This window comes from Gambusia affinis, linkage group LG16 (genome assembly GCF_019740435.1).
Source record: "Gambusia affinis linkage group LG16, SWU_Gaff_1.0, whole genome shotgun sequence".
Lineage (NCBI taxonomy): Eukaryota > Metazoa > Chordata > Actinopteri > Cyprinodontiformes > Poeciliidae > Gambusia > Gambusia affinis.
In genome coordinates this window covers 14,685,860-14,697,883 of record NC_057883.1, presented here as the reverse complement: position 1 = coordinate 14,697,883, position 12,024 = coordinate 14,685,860, and the positions used below count along the sequence as shown (strand labels likewise).

Genomic DNA, 12,024 nt, shown 5'->3' with positions numbered 1-12,024 from the left:
ATCAAACAATAAGTCTTGGTTTAGCTCAAATATACACCTTTTTTAATATGTTTCTTTATGTTACAAAGAAATAAGCGTTCCCCAATTAGTGTAAGAATTTTTTTTTTTCAGGTGTCATAATTGTGGTAATAAAACCATTAATGCAAGAGCGATGCTAAAAATCACCAAAACAAAAACAGACATATAGGGCTGAAAAGCATTCAGAGGAAATAAACCAACTGCTTGAGGGGAGAGAATGACTAAACCTCTGGAGCACTTCAGAGTTTCTATATTGGGCAATTAACTCAGTGAGTCATAATTAGCCAATTTTGTTAATTTGATATTAAGCTGTCAAGCACTGTCATTGAGTTTTAAGTGATAATCTGACTGGCTCATTGTTTTGTCCCTTGTTCATTTGCGTGTGGTGATAAATTGCACTGTTTGAGTGTTTACTTCTCTCACATCAAGCCACTGCGAGCAATTTCAATGGGCTGTTTACTTGTCTACAATGCATTTTCTAAGTAGTAAATGTACAATGTGGCCATTAAGCTAATGTGTACAAAATGTGTTTGAAGTTATCTTTTTCTTTAAGTCATTTGTTTACCGCTACAGGTGTTTTTTAATCAGATTATAAATAAAATATTGCTTGCTTGGGTTAGGGATTTGGCAGTCTGTTGATAGTGCTTATATCAGGGGAAAATCTATGTAAGCAATGGGAAACTGTGTTAATAAAGACATAGCAGTGTGAGTGAATGTAGTACCTTTTGTTGTTGCAGGGTTCCATGGTCAGAACTGTACTCCTTCATGCTAATTTCCATGCACTCCACATCTCTCTTAAGCTGAAGGTTTCTCATTTTCGCTTGTGCTTCCCTGCCACAGATTTCTTTGAGATAGCTGCGCAGTTTGGAACACTTTATCTGCAAGCTGAAGGCAATGGAGAAGTGTTATTCAAGGGAAATATTATCTGAGAGCATTGTCAAAAACTAAGAGCTAGACCTCTCATAAGAAAAGGTTAAGCACAATATGATTTAAATTTGAAGCTTGCTCAGAAGCCTCATATCAACATGAGCTTTGCTGTTTTGACCTGAAATGTGAATATGAATGAGATTGAAAACTTACTGTTAAGGCTCAGACACAATTTACAATATTCTTGCTAAGTAACTTGTTGCCCAGATGCAAATATTCATACAGAACAACCTTATATTAGGTACCTTTTGCCTCACACTTATTATGACCTTTTTCTGTGCTTAAATGCCATTATTAAAAAATAATGGAACTCTAAGATTCATAACACAAAGGTAAAACTGTTTCTGACCAAAGGCAAAGACTTAAGCATTTTAAAATCATTTTTAGAACAGTAAGAAGAAAATCTTTAGAAATAAATTTTTACTATTGTTTGATACTTTACTGAACAATTGTTTTCATTGCAATGTTGAGATTTCTTATGGAGAGTGAATAATAATACCATATAGCATACATGTGCAAGAAAATGTGAAAAAAAAATATATTAAAAAAGCAAAATGAGAAGTTCAGATGTTCACACATTCTTGTTTTTGTCAGCTGGTGAAACTTACATTCTTGCGTCTGACCTGGAGTAAGCAAACAGCTCCCTCTCCAGCTCCAGTCTGCGCTTCTCACTGCATACAGACATGAAACAAATAAACAAAAGCTGTCATCCCCATGAAGGCTCTGGTCAATTGCCCCTTAGTAAAATAATGACCCCCTTTCATACCCACCCAATTCCATGTTGTCCCTTCTTATATTCATATTGCGCCTGTAAACAAACCTCTTCCTGTCCATATGACTACTTAACCATTGCATTTAATTTTGTTTATCTTTTGTAGGAGGTACACTTACATAAAACACTTAAATGTCATGTGTATTGTACTTAGTAAACTTTTTACACCTGAGCATTTGCTTTGCACGAATACGGTTTAGTAAGTACGAAACGTCCGGCGGTAAATAGTTCCATTTTGTTACGTACAAAACGACCAAAGCCACAAGGAGGGGATTCGAGCGCCCTCAAAGAAGACCTAAATAGCTTAGCCCATGAAAGGTATTTCTAGGCTAGTTATTCGCAATATTAGCGCTATTATTTACATGCACGCAAGCTAATAAAAAACAACAGCGCAATCACTAAACGGAGATTAACTTTGATAAATATTCAACTATGAACACAAGAGCAGCTCCCAGATTTACCTCCCTTAGCTTACGTTAGCCTCAGAGATAATTAGCCGTTGAAATTCGCCGAATAGCTAGCCGGAGTCGCGCGCCATAAGGACACCACCAGGCGGCAGAGATTACAACTTGAGCCCCCAGTCTACTTCGGCCTGACGCTCCTGGTAAGAAAAAACAGAGAGAAACCTTACCTCTTACGCATGTTTTGCTGAATAGACGCTATTTTTGCATAGTAGCGGTCCTCGCTGTAAGTCGACCCTGCCATTTTCGCCTGCTTTGGAGCCGCGGCAGAGCAGAGACCAGCAAGAGTAAGCACAAGGAGGAGGCAGAGAGAAAAACGGCTGTGTTTACGGTGGTTACCATGAGAACGACTTCCCAGAAACCTTTGCCGGTAAACACAAAATGCACATGGTCTATTTTTTTTTCTCGAATTAACGCAAATGTTAAAAACGAAGTGTCTTCTTTTGAGAAATGCACATGCAAGTGCCTAAATGCCATTTCTGATTATCAAGGATTATAACCTGACTTTCTTAAATATCATCCATCAAAAGCCTTTGTCTTTTGTTTGATAAGCGTTCCCTTCTTTGTCAGAAAAAGACTGATGTCTCGTTTTCACAGATAATGGCAGTTTCCTATTATCCTCAGCATCTTGCATCATAGTTTATCAATGACATTTCTCAAAATGTCATGTTTTACCATGTTGATCTAGAGGAAGTAAACTTGTTCAAATAAGACAGCACAGCACGTTAAAAACTTATTACTATTATCATTAAACCCACTTTCTCTCTGTTATGTATTATTAAATTATGACTTTTCCTTTTTCCTCATAAGTGCCTTTTAGAATTTACAGACACATAGCCTCAATGATGTGCCAAGACAAACAAGTACACACCTACACACACACACCTTGCAAAAGCATTTAACACTTTGACAGGTTACCATAAACCTAAGCATATTTTATTGCATTTATGTGATAAACTAATAGAATTGTGTTGATTTACTGTGAAGTAAGAGCCAAATCAAAGCACAGTATTGTTCTAAAAATGTTCACAGATAACAATCTGAAAAGTCTGGCATTAATTTGTATTTTGACCCCATACATAGATGCTTTGTCGAGCCAACATTCCCCACAATTACCTCTGGACATCCTTGGGGTATCTCTCTACTGATTTTAGACATGTTGAGACTGAAATGTCTCACAATTTATTTTAGTGAAATTGCTTGAGCTCAGTCAAATTAACAAAGAGCATTTGTCTTTAAATTTTGCAAGGGATTCCCAATTTGATATTGGTCAGCTTTGACTGAATTGTTCTAACACATGAATGTGCTAAAGCATACAATCCCATTGCAGCTTTGGTTGTGTGTTTTGGTTTGTTGTCCTGGTTGAAGGTGTATCTCTACCCGCTCTCAGGTATTTTGTAGCTTCTTATTGGTTTTCTGCCAGGATTGTCCTGAATTTAACTTAATCTATCTTCCCATTATCCTGGCCTGGACAGCTTTCATGTTCCTGCTGAAGAAAAGTATTAAATGATTGGTTCAGATTGATGTGCACTGCAGTGTTGTTTTTTTCAAACCATGTAGATTGAGAGGAGGCCCTGTTTAGGTCTAATTTTGGTTGCAGGGGTTTAATTTTGGTCACATGTAGCCAGAGCTAATTTTTCCATGGGTTTCTTTGTGTGACTTGTGGTAAACTGGACTTCTGGTGTAAATACTTATGCATAGAACTAAATTTACAGACGTAATGTTTAAATAGTGGACAAGAATGCCCAGTCAATGCCACTCTTCTCCCCTTTGCTTCACAAAAACATATTTTTTTACTGCTTTGTGTCATGCATTGCTTTAGTTTATCACACTGCCTGTTCAACTGCTTCTTTCCACAAAGACAAAAGCTAAAACCTTACAGTGCCGTACATACACCAGTAATTTGTAAGCTTAATTTCCACCTTTCCATTACAAATTAGTTTTAAAATGTTGTCTGTACATCAGTGGATTATTGACCAACGCATTAGTTGTGGTGTATAAAAACGGAGTATGATCAATCAGTTTTAATATACATACTTTTAATTTTAGAAATAGTGGATTTGTATGTTCTCTGTCATTTGCACTTTGAATAACCCTCTTTTGCAACATAGATAATGACCATGACTATCATCATAAGTATTTCCCAAAACCTTTGAAGTGTGTTCATTTGAACACTATATGTCAGAGATTTGGATTCCAACCCATCAAATGCACATTGCAATCAACCAATTTCCCCCAATTCCAGACCCATCAAATTGCTCTTTAGCAGTTGAACAAGGGAGTTTTGTTGTCCTTTTTTAATGCTAATCTGTCCTATTCAGCATCTCTCTGTGAGGCTATTTGTTGTGAAATAAATCCCCCTGTTTGCCTCCCGCATGTATAATTGATATTGTTGCTAGGGTTTTTTGTTTGTGCCACAGAGAGCTGAAAGGCAGTGCTTTAGAGGCGATGAAGAAAATGAGACTTGCCTCATTGCTGTTCCAGCTGAGCCCGTCCAAGGTTGTTGGCTGTGCGATTAACCTTTGTTTAAAGTCATAACATGTATTGGTGATGATTTTATTTACTGTAGTATGATACAAAGTACAGACAATATTAACGCTGACTGTTTAAACTTAATGTCCTTCCCCTATTTTCCACAGTGGCATAGAAAGAGGTTTGTGGGACAATTGGGGGGATGGATACGCAGTATACGCAGGATTAGTTTTATTATACATAATATGTATTTTGCTATATAATATTATATGATATTCTATTATATTATATTATATTATACTTAATCTATATATATAGATAGATAGATAGATAGATAGATAGATAGATAGATAGATAGATAGATAGATAGATAGATAGATAGATAGATAGATAGATAGATAGATAGATAGATAGATAGATAGATAGATAGATAGATAGATAGATAGATATTTTTTAAATAAACATTACATATATATGTTGTAATGAACCGTTTGAACATGTTTGCATATTTGTTGCTTGTTTATACATTTTCTTCTAATTACAAAACAAACTGAAATACTGCAAATACAACACTATTTTGCAGTGATTATCTTAGTGTATTTTTAGCAGGAATCTTTCACTGTTTTTTTTCCTGCTGCTCCTGCAGCAACATGCAATGTGTATAGCCATTGATACGCCCCAACAGAGGTCACAATTTGCATAAGAATTAACAGCTAGTAAATTAAATTGACATGCAGTGCACATCTCCATTGAATCCTTCAGACCTTTGTTCCTCTGCTTGGTTGAGCTCATGTTCAGCTCGTAGCCTAGTCGGAAACATCTGTGCAGTTAATAATTTGATAAACAGCTTACACAAATGCTAAATTATTTCCCCATTCTCCTCCCCTTTTTACTCCATCCTCCCTTGTGCAGGACTTGGAACAGTTGGCTCACCTCTCTGTGCCATTGGGTTTACGTCTTTTGTTGCTCTTCCACTGCTCTGGTTTCCGTGGTTTCAAAGGGGAACAGCATTTGGGGTTAATGCTAAATACCATTTCCTTTATTAAGCAAAGAAATGTGGAGATTTTTTTCTTGTGCATTCATATCTCTGTCTAGTTAGCATTTACAAAAATGTAAGAAAGGGAAAAAAAGAACAACTGTGACATTTTCTCATTTTAACATCCACAATACCCATTGACTGCCCCAGAACTCAGGTGACTCAATGTGTTATTGCAATTTAAGGTCTGACATAATTTTTTTCTCTTTTTTTCCCAGAGAACATTCTGCATCAAAGTGCAAAAGCTTTCAAGTTTGATGTGTTAATTCAATGATCACTTGTATCTGTAATTGGCTGATAACTCCAGTGAAAGAGATTTCACCAGGCTTTTATGATTGTTTCGGAAAGTAGGCACTTATACAGCTGCCGGCAGCACTATAGTTTTATTTTCACAAATTTGTATTAAAGAGATTCAATGTGTGCCGACAATGGTATTAGATACATCAGTTTAAAACCAGGTCACATTTAATTTTATAATACATAAAAAGAAATATCTCTATCCCTTGCAAAATATCTACAAAAATAGGGCTCCACAGTGGTGCAGTTGGTAGCACTGTTGCCTTGCAGCAAGAAGGTCCTGGGTTTGATTCCCGGCCCAGGGAATGCATGCCTGGGTTCTCTCTGGGTACTCTGGTTTCCTCCCACAGTCCAAAAACATGACTGTTAGGTTAATTGGTCTCTCTAAATGTGTAAGTGTGGGTGTGAGTGTGTGTGTGTGCATGGTTGCTTGTCCTGTCTGTCTCTGTGTTGTCCTGCAACAGGCGACCTATCCAGGGTGTACCCGGCCTCTCCCCCGGAAAGTTAGCTGGAGATAGGCACCAGCAGCCCTCCCAACCCCACTACAGGACAAGGGAATTAGAAAATGGATGGATGTAATATCACTTAGATCTATACTAAGCCAGTGAATGCATATGGTTTGGTGACAGAATTTGACGATGAAAGGACAGCAATTAACTAAGTGCCATCAAGTGGATAAAAAGCTGGAAGAAGTTCCCTTTATAATTTCGTAGAACAGAAAGTTGAGCAAATAGAAAGACCTGAAGTGGAACTAGTATTCAGTGAATACAGAAAGTGAGCTAGGCTGTGTTAAGACAGCCAGAGATAAATTGTTTTACTTTTTTTTTTTTTTGTCCTTTATGAGTTGGAAGAAAGAAGATCCAATTCAAGGCAATGTTGCACTTGTTGGTTATTTGAACAAACATCAGGACAGTCTCTAGTGCTGTCTGAGAGCACAATATGTCAGTGTGGTTTCAAACAAAGACTCTGAAGTCTAATGACAATGGCTAGTTGTTACATACTTCTTGTGATGCAGAGTGGATTTGTACTCTGTTTTGTTCATTTTTTTTATATTCTTTACTTTGAACACTGGCCTCTTGTGTGACTTGTCAACGTTTTTGACCTGCTTGTAATTCCTGGGGTTGATCTTGTTCACTTCTGAGTTTGACTGACAGCTCATTTGAGGGATGGTGTGCATTTTGACAGATTGGATTCCCAACAGCTATTTGATGTTTTGGTCAAGATATTTGACATTAAGGCCTTGGTGTTTAACTGTTGGTAGCACTGATCTATGACACTGATAAGATTGAGCCACTCTAAGTCCTTCAGAAGTTTTAAGGAAGTCAACGGAATAATTCAGGATTATTAAAGTGAGGTTTCATTAAAACTTATAAGCAATTAATATGTTCTGGAGGCTCAAGCAACATGCAAGGCAAGTTTATGAATATTGAACCATATCCACACCAAAAGGTTTTACAGGAAATCAAATAAATAAATTATAGCTTTCCTTTAAAATACAGCTCAATATTTTAAGCTCTAAGAGCATTGCACAAATAGAAACAGATGTTAAAATACCACTTTAATTTCCTACTTGCATTTCAGTCACTGTAAAAGGGCAAATTGCTCATTAGTGAGACTGTTAAAAAGCTGGAGAAAACAGCTAAAAGTTAATTCAAGTGAAGAAAATAAAATACAAACTTGTCACATTGTATTTTTGAAAAAACTGACTTATTTTGGAGGTAGTAACTATTGCTTGTTTGTTTTGGTTGCCACATTAGCTGCTGCTGTATGTGCTCCATTGTTGACTCATCTTAGTGAGTTTTCCAGTTACTCTGATATAAAAAGTTTAACTTGTTCTCTTCACAACATGTTTCACATGTTAAGATCATTGTTGCCACCAATAATCAATGACGCTTATGAATATAACTGGAAACATAACAATAATGTAAAAGTTTATAACATCATTTGTATTAGCATATGCTGTTTTTGGAAATAAACTGTTGATATTTTATGATGGTGGAATTCTCTTTTGGACTTGCCAATGCCCTCTAGGACCAACGAATATAGATTTACATCAAATGAAGACACTATCAAAGTAATCTACTGAATGATACATAAACTGCTTCTAGCAAAAATCCAAAACATTCCCATTATAAAAACCATGAACATCAATGAATGTGTGGGCAAAAGTTTAAATTTGACTCCTTAGTTGCTATTAAGACCTGAATCTTCCAGATTGGTTGAGCTAAGAAAAGCTGACTCAATAATTGAGCACCTCTTCCTACAACCAAAGTGCCAATCTAGATGTGGATGGCCCATTTGACCCAGTGCTCAAAAAGAGCCCCAGAAAGCATGATTCACATTCACATTAACACATTAGGAAATGCTTTAGTTGTTTGTGTGAGGGGTATCGTTTCCTGTCTGCTCCATGGGTCACACTCAGTTGACACAACCGTTGGAAGTCATTGTGCTTATGTGGGTTTAGTCTTTCGTGTCAAATCATCTTTCAATTTGAAGTAAAATAGAGGATAGCGGGGGTGGTGTGGGGGTACAACTCAGGCCCCATCCCTCTCTTCCGCATTAAGCCATCATCATGTTGTAAGGTGAGCTCCTGTAATGAACCCTGTCACTGCTGCCACTGCACCAATATACCCACAACAGAGCATGCATATTGATTGCAAATCGTGAGTGAGAGAACATGTGTGCCTGTAATGTATTTGTGCATGCTCACGCAAGCTCACCTTTTTCTGGCAAGAAGCTAGGGAATCGTCTTACTCTCTTGCTGATTAGAAAGCTCATGCATAGGAAATCACGACAGAGACACTGCTCCCCATCTGCCCACAGTGCAGGTGAAAACAATTTACACATCACCAGGCTAATGGATACATTCATAGGGAGCACACAGAGTGGGAAAGAGGGATTGAGCGGGCAGAGGGAGAGAATTACAGCGAGCGAAAGTGTCTGGTTGTAATGGGTCCAGGCCAAGGCAGGCCAGTGGCCCTGTTCATGCGGCCAAGCCAGATAGCAGCCTATCAGATAACACATAATCACCAGGGTCAGGGACTAATGAATGCGGTCATGGCCTGCCAGAAAAGGCTTTTGCCCGCACTAAAGACACTTGTAAACAATTCGACTGGGTGAAACATAGCAATAATATGTTGATTCAGGAGGTAATGAGGTTCTCCCCGAATCAATACCCCCAGCTAACCTCGCTCCCAGTTGGGCCAGTGAAGAGCAGCCATCCCGGTTGGTTAGCATGCACCTCTGCCGATGACCTTTCCGTGGTAGTAAGGACACGAGGCAGTCTGAAGAGGACTGTTCTCGTATTGCACAAGGCGCTGAGTGTCAGAACTTTCATTCGCAGCAAGCAAATGAACAGGCAGGCGCCGCATGCTAATGAGCGGCAAGCTATTTTCCACCTTTTTTATCTGCACATTATGCTCTTGACTTTGGAGAAGGTGGGAATTAGGTTGGACCTCAGTGTCAGGCTGCCTGATGGCTCCGCTCAGGAAAAACTGGTAATTGAAGCCGATGGCTGCCGCGGAGGAGGTCTGAATTTGGAAATAAACAGTTTCAAGCGCTGCACGTCATTTCTAGAGAGATGACAGGGGGAATAGAAATGAGCTGTCTGGATCTAATGTGATTTTGTAGCAGGGGAAAAAAAGAGGCCATCTTATAGATAACAATTGCACTAATTAGGACTTCAGTGCCACCATAATGACAAACGACCAAGTTGCTCAGTTCAGAGAGGACAATTAAGAAGATGATGGCACAGAGACAAACCAAATAAACAAGGCCACATATGGCACTGAATTTAACACATTGTCAAGCTCAACACTGTGACACATACATTTACTAACTTTTAAGGGAATTAAAATACATGCAGCCTTATTTTTTATTCTCGTTGTGTAATTAGTATAGGGACATATTTTGTTATGGCTTAATTTTGCACTAACAAAGTACTTAAATCACCCCTCTTTAGTAAGTTGTTCTTGTGTGATTCTGAGCTATGGGTGATACACAATGTACTCAGAACCCTAGTTTTTGCAATTTTGAAAATATTATGTTGCTGTTCCTTTATATGTTTTATTTATTTTTATAGAAAACATTATTTTTTACTGCAGCATGTCTTCATCAAAGAGAATATGTTGCTATAAATATCCTCCAAAGGGTGACTGGTCTAACCCCTAAAGATAAGGCATCATCTGAGGGAAGCTTGGAGTGGAGTCACTGCTCCTCCACATCAAATGGTATTGGTTAATTTGGCTCCAGTCTAGAATTGATGAAACTGTAAAGAAATTTCAGGAACAGCAACATGACCAGGTTACCATGAGAACGACCAGGTCATCTATGGATTTGGTATTTTGAATAGCTTTCTACTAATTTAGACTGCATTTTTGCCAAATGTGTTTAGTTTTTCCTCTCATAATATAAATCAATTGAACGCCCGGTAGCTCATCGGCATCTGAGGATCTGCAGTGTTCTAGTGTGGTACTAAGTTTTGTCTTTAATACTCATTATCACGCAGTGTAACTCCAGATACTAAAATGTTGGGTAAGCATATATGGTATAACCGGATCATTGGTTGATTCTTAATTATCAATAAGGACTTTTTTAATGGAAAATTTAACTTCAAATGAGCTTTAATTACTTCTACATATTGAGTTTCACAAGATTCAGTGCTTGACGCTATTTTATTTGTGCTTAATGTGCTTAATTTGATTCCCTATATTGTCTTTTGGTGAGCTCTCTTGTAATCACCATGGAGGTGATATTAAGTAATTGTATTATTTTTAAGCCTCTGTATATCTATAAAGTTTCAGTCCTCCAGGATGTAGGAAATGTGTAAAAATTCTAGTTGTCTGATCATATTCTCTGTTATTCGACCCAAAGTAAAACTTGCCTACAACTATTCCAAAATGTGGTTGCTAAGAATGGATCCTCCGTGCTTTCCCATGTCACACCTTTGTTACTTGATCTACCCTGTTTCTTTGTTCTATACAGTTCAAAGTTTTGGTTTGAACTTCTAAAGCGCTACATGGCAACACATTTTTAATGTTCTCCAGACTTACGACACCACCAACTAGGCCTCTGAAGTTGACTGATTAGGGCAGGGGTGTCAAAGTCAAATGGACAGAGGGCCAAATAAAAAATTTAGCTACAAGCCGAGGGCCGGACTGATCGAATGTTCATTGAAATTTTTTTAAATGACGCATTTGGTCTAGTGCAGCGGACCGGCCCAAGCCTTCAGAATTTCCTGCGGACTGGGGGCGGTGCGTGCGTTGTGAGGATCGAACGGGGGGGGGGTGCATCTCGCATTTTTTCAGACGGGGTGCCGGCTTGCTGCGGGCCGGTTCTAATAATAAATCAAGATCATCCCAGGGGCCGTAGAAAATCTTCTCGCGGGTGTGGCCCGCGGGCCTTGACTCTGACATATGTGGATTAGGGCTTCTTATCTGTCTCCAGCTCTTAAAAATCAAGGTAAGCGAGTCTTTGCAATTGAAGCCATCTTTCCAGACCGCTTTCATCTACTCTTTTTGGATCCAATTGAGACATTCTGGAAACAGTTGTCAACTTATTTGTTTAAAATTTTATTTTGGGTAAATCCAATCATCTACCATTACTTGATTGTACTTTAGGTTTTTAATACTTACTTAGTTACTGGTGCATATGCTCTTCATGGGTCTCACATAGGAGTCGCTACCTCTCCCTGTTTCAATTTATAAAGAATTATTGTTAACAATGCTTGTTCTCAAAAGTTATTTGAAGTTCCTAAGCTCACATTCCACCACATCTCCTCTTTTTCCCCCAAATAAAAGCCTTGCATTACCAAAATATAACCAGTAAACATTTCTAAGCAGGATTTCATGATTTGAATGTAATCTCTCTGTTTCAAATATTTTAGTATGGCTGTTTCATTGATCTCTCTTTCTGAATTAGATTAGATTTTGTTTATCTACCTTCTGATCACAGAAGATGATAATCCGTGATGCTTTTTAATGTGGCATATCAAAAAAAAGAAAAAAAAAGAAGGCCTTGCATGGTCGCAGCGCGCAACCTTG

General features: G+C 38.1%; 1 protein-coding gene and 1 long non-coding RNA gene across 3 annotated transcripts in view; one reads left to right on the top strand and one right to left on the bottom strand.

Moving 5' to 3' along the window:
* The window catches only part of kiz (kizuna centrosomal protein), a 29,081-nt gene extending 26,552 nt beyond the window's left edge, over positions 1–2,529 (bottom strand). Inside the window, exons 1-3 of one of the 2 annotated variants that reach the window (XM_044143356.1) lie at positions 2,349–2,529; positions 1,554–1,616; positions 741–903 (exon numbers count right to left, since the gene is read on the bottom strand). In XM_044143356.1, coding sequence (XP_043999291.1) covers positions 741–903; positions 1,554–1,616; positions 2,349–2,422 — 300 coding nt within the window. In that variant the 5' untranslated portion in view covers positions 2,423–2,529. The remainder of the gene's footprint in view (positions 1–740; positions 904–1,553; positions 1,617–2,348) is intronic. The other variant, XM_044143358.1, reaches the window with a different exon arrangement.
* The window catches only part of LOC122846403, a 78,755-nt gene continuing 69,220 nt past the window's right edge, over positions 2,490–12,024 (top strand). Inside the window, exon 1 of the long non-coding RNA XR_006373231.1 lies at positions 2,490–2,548. This is a non-coding gene — a long non-coding RNA (uncharacterized LOC122846403). The remainder of the gene's footprint in view (positions 2,549–12,024) is intronic.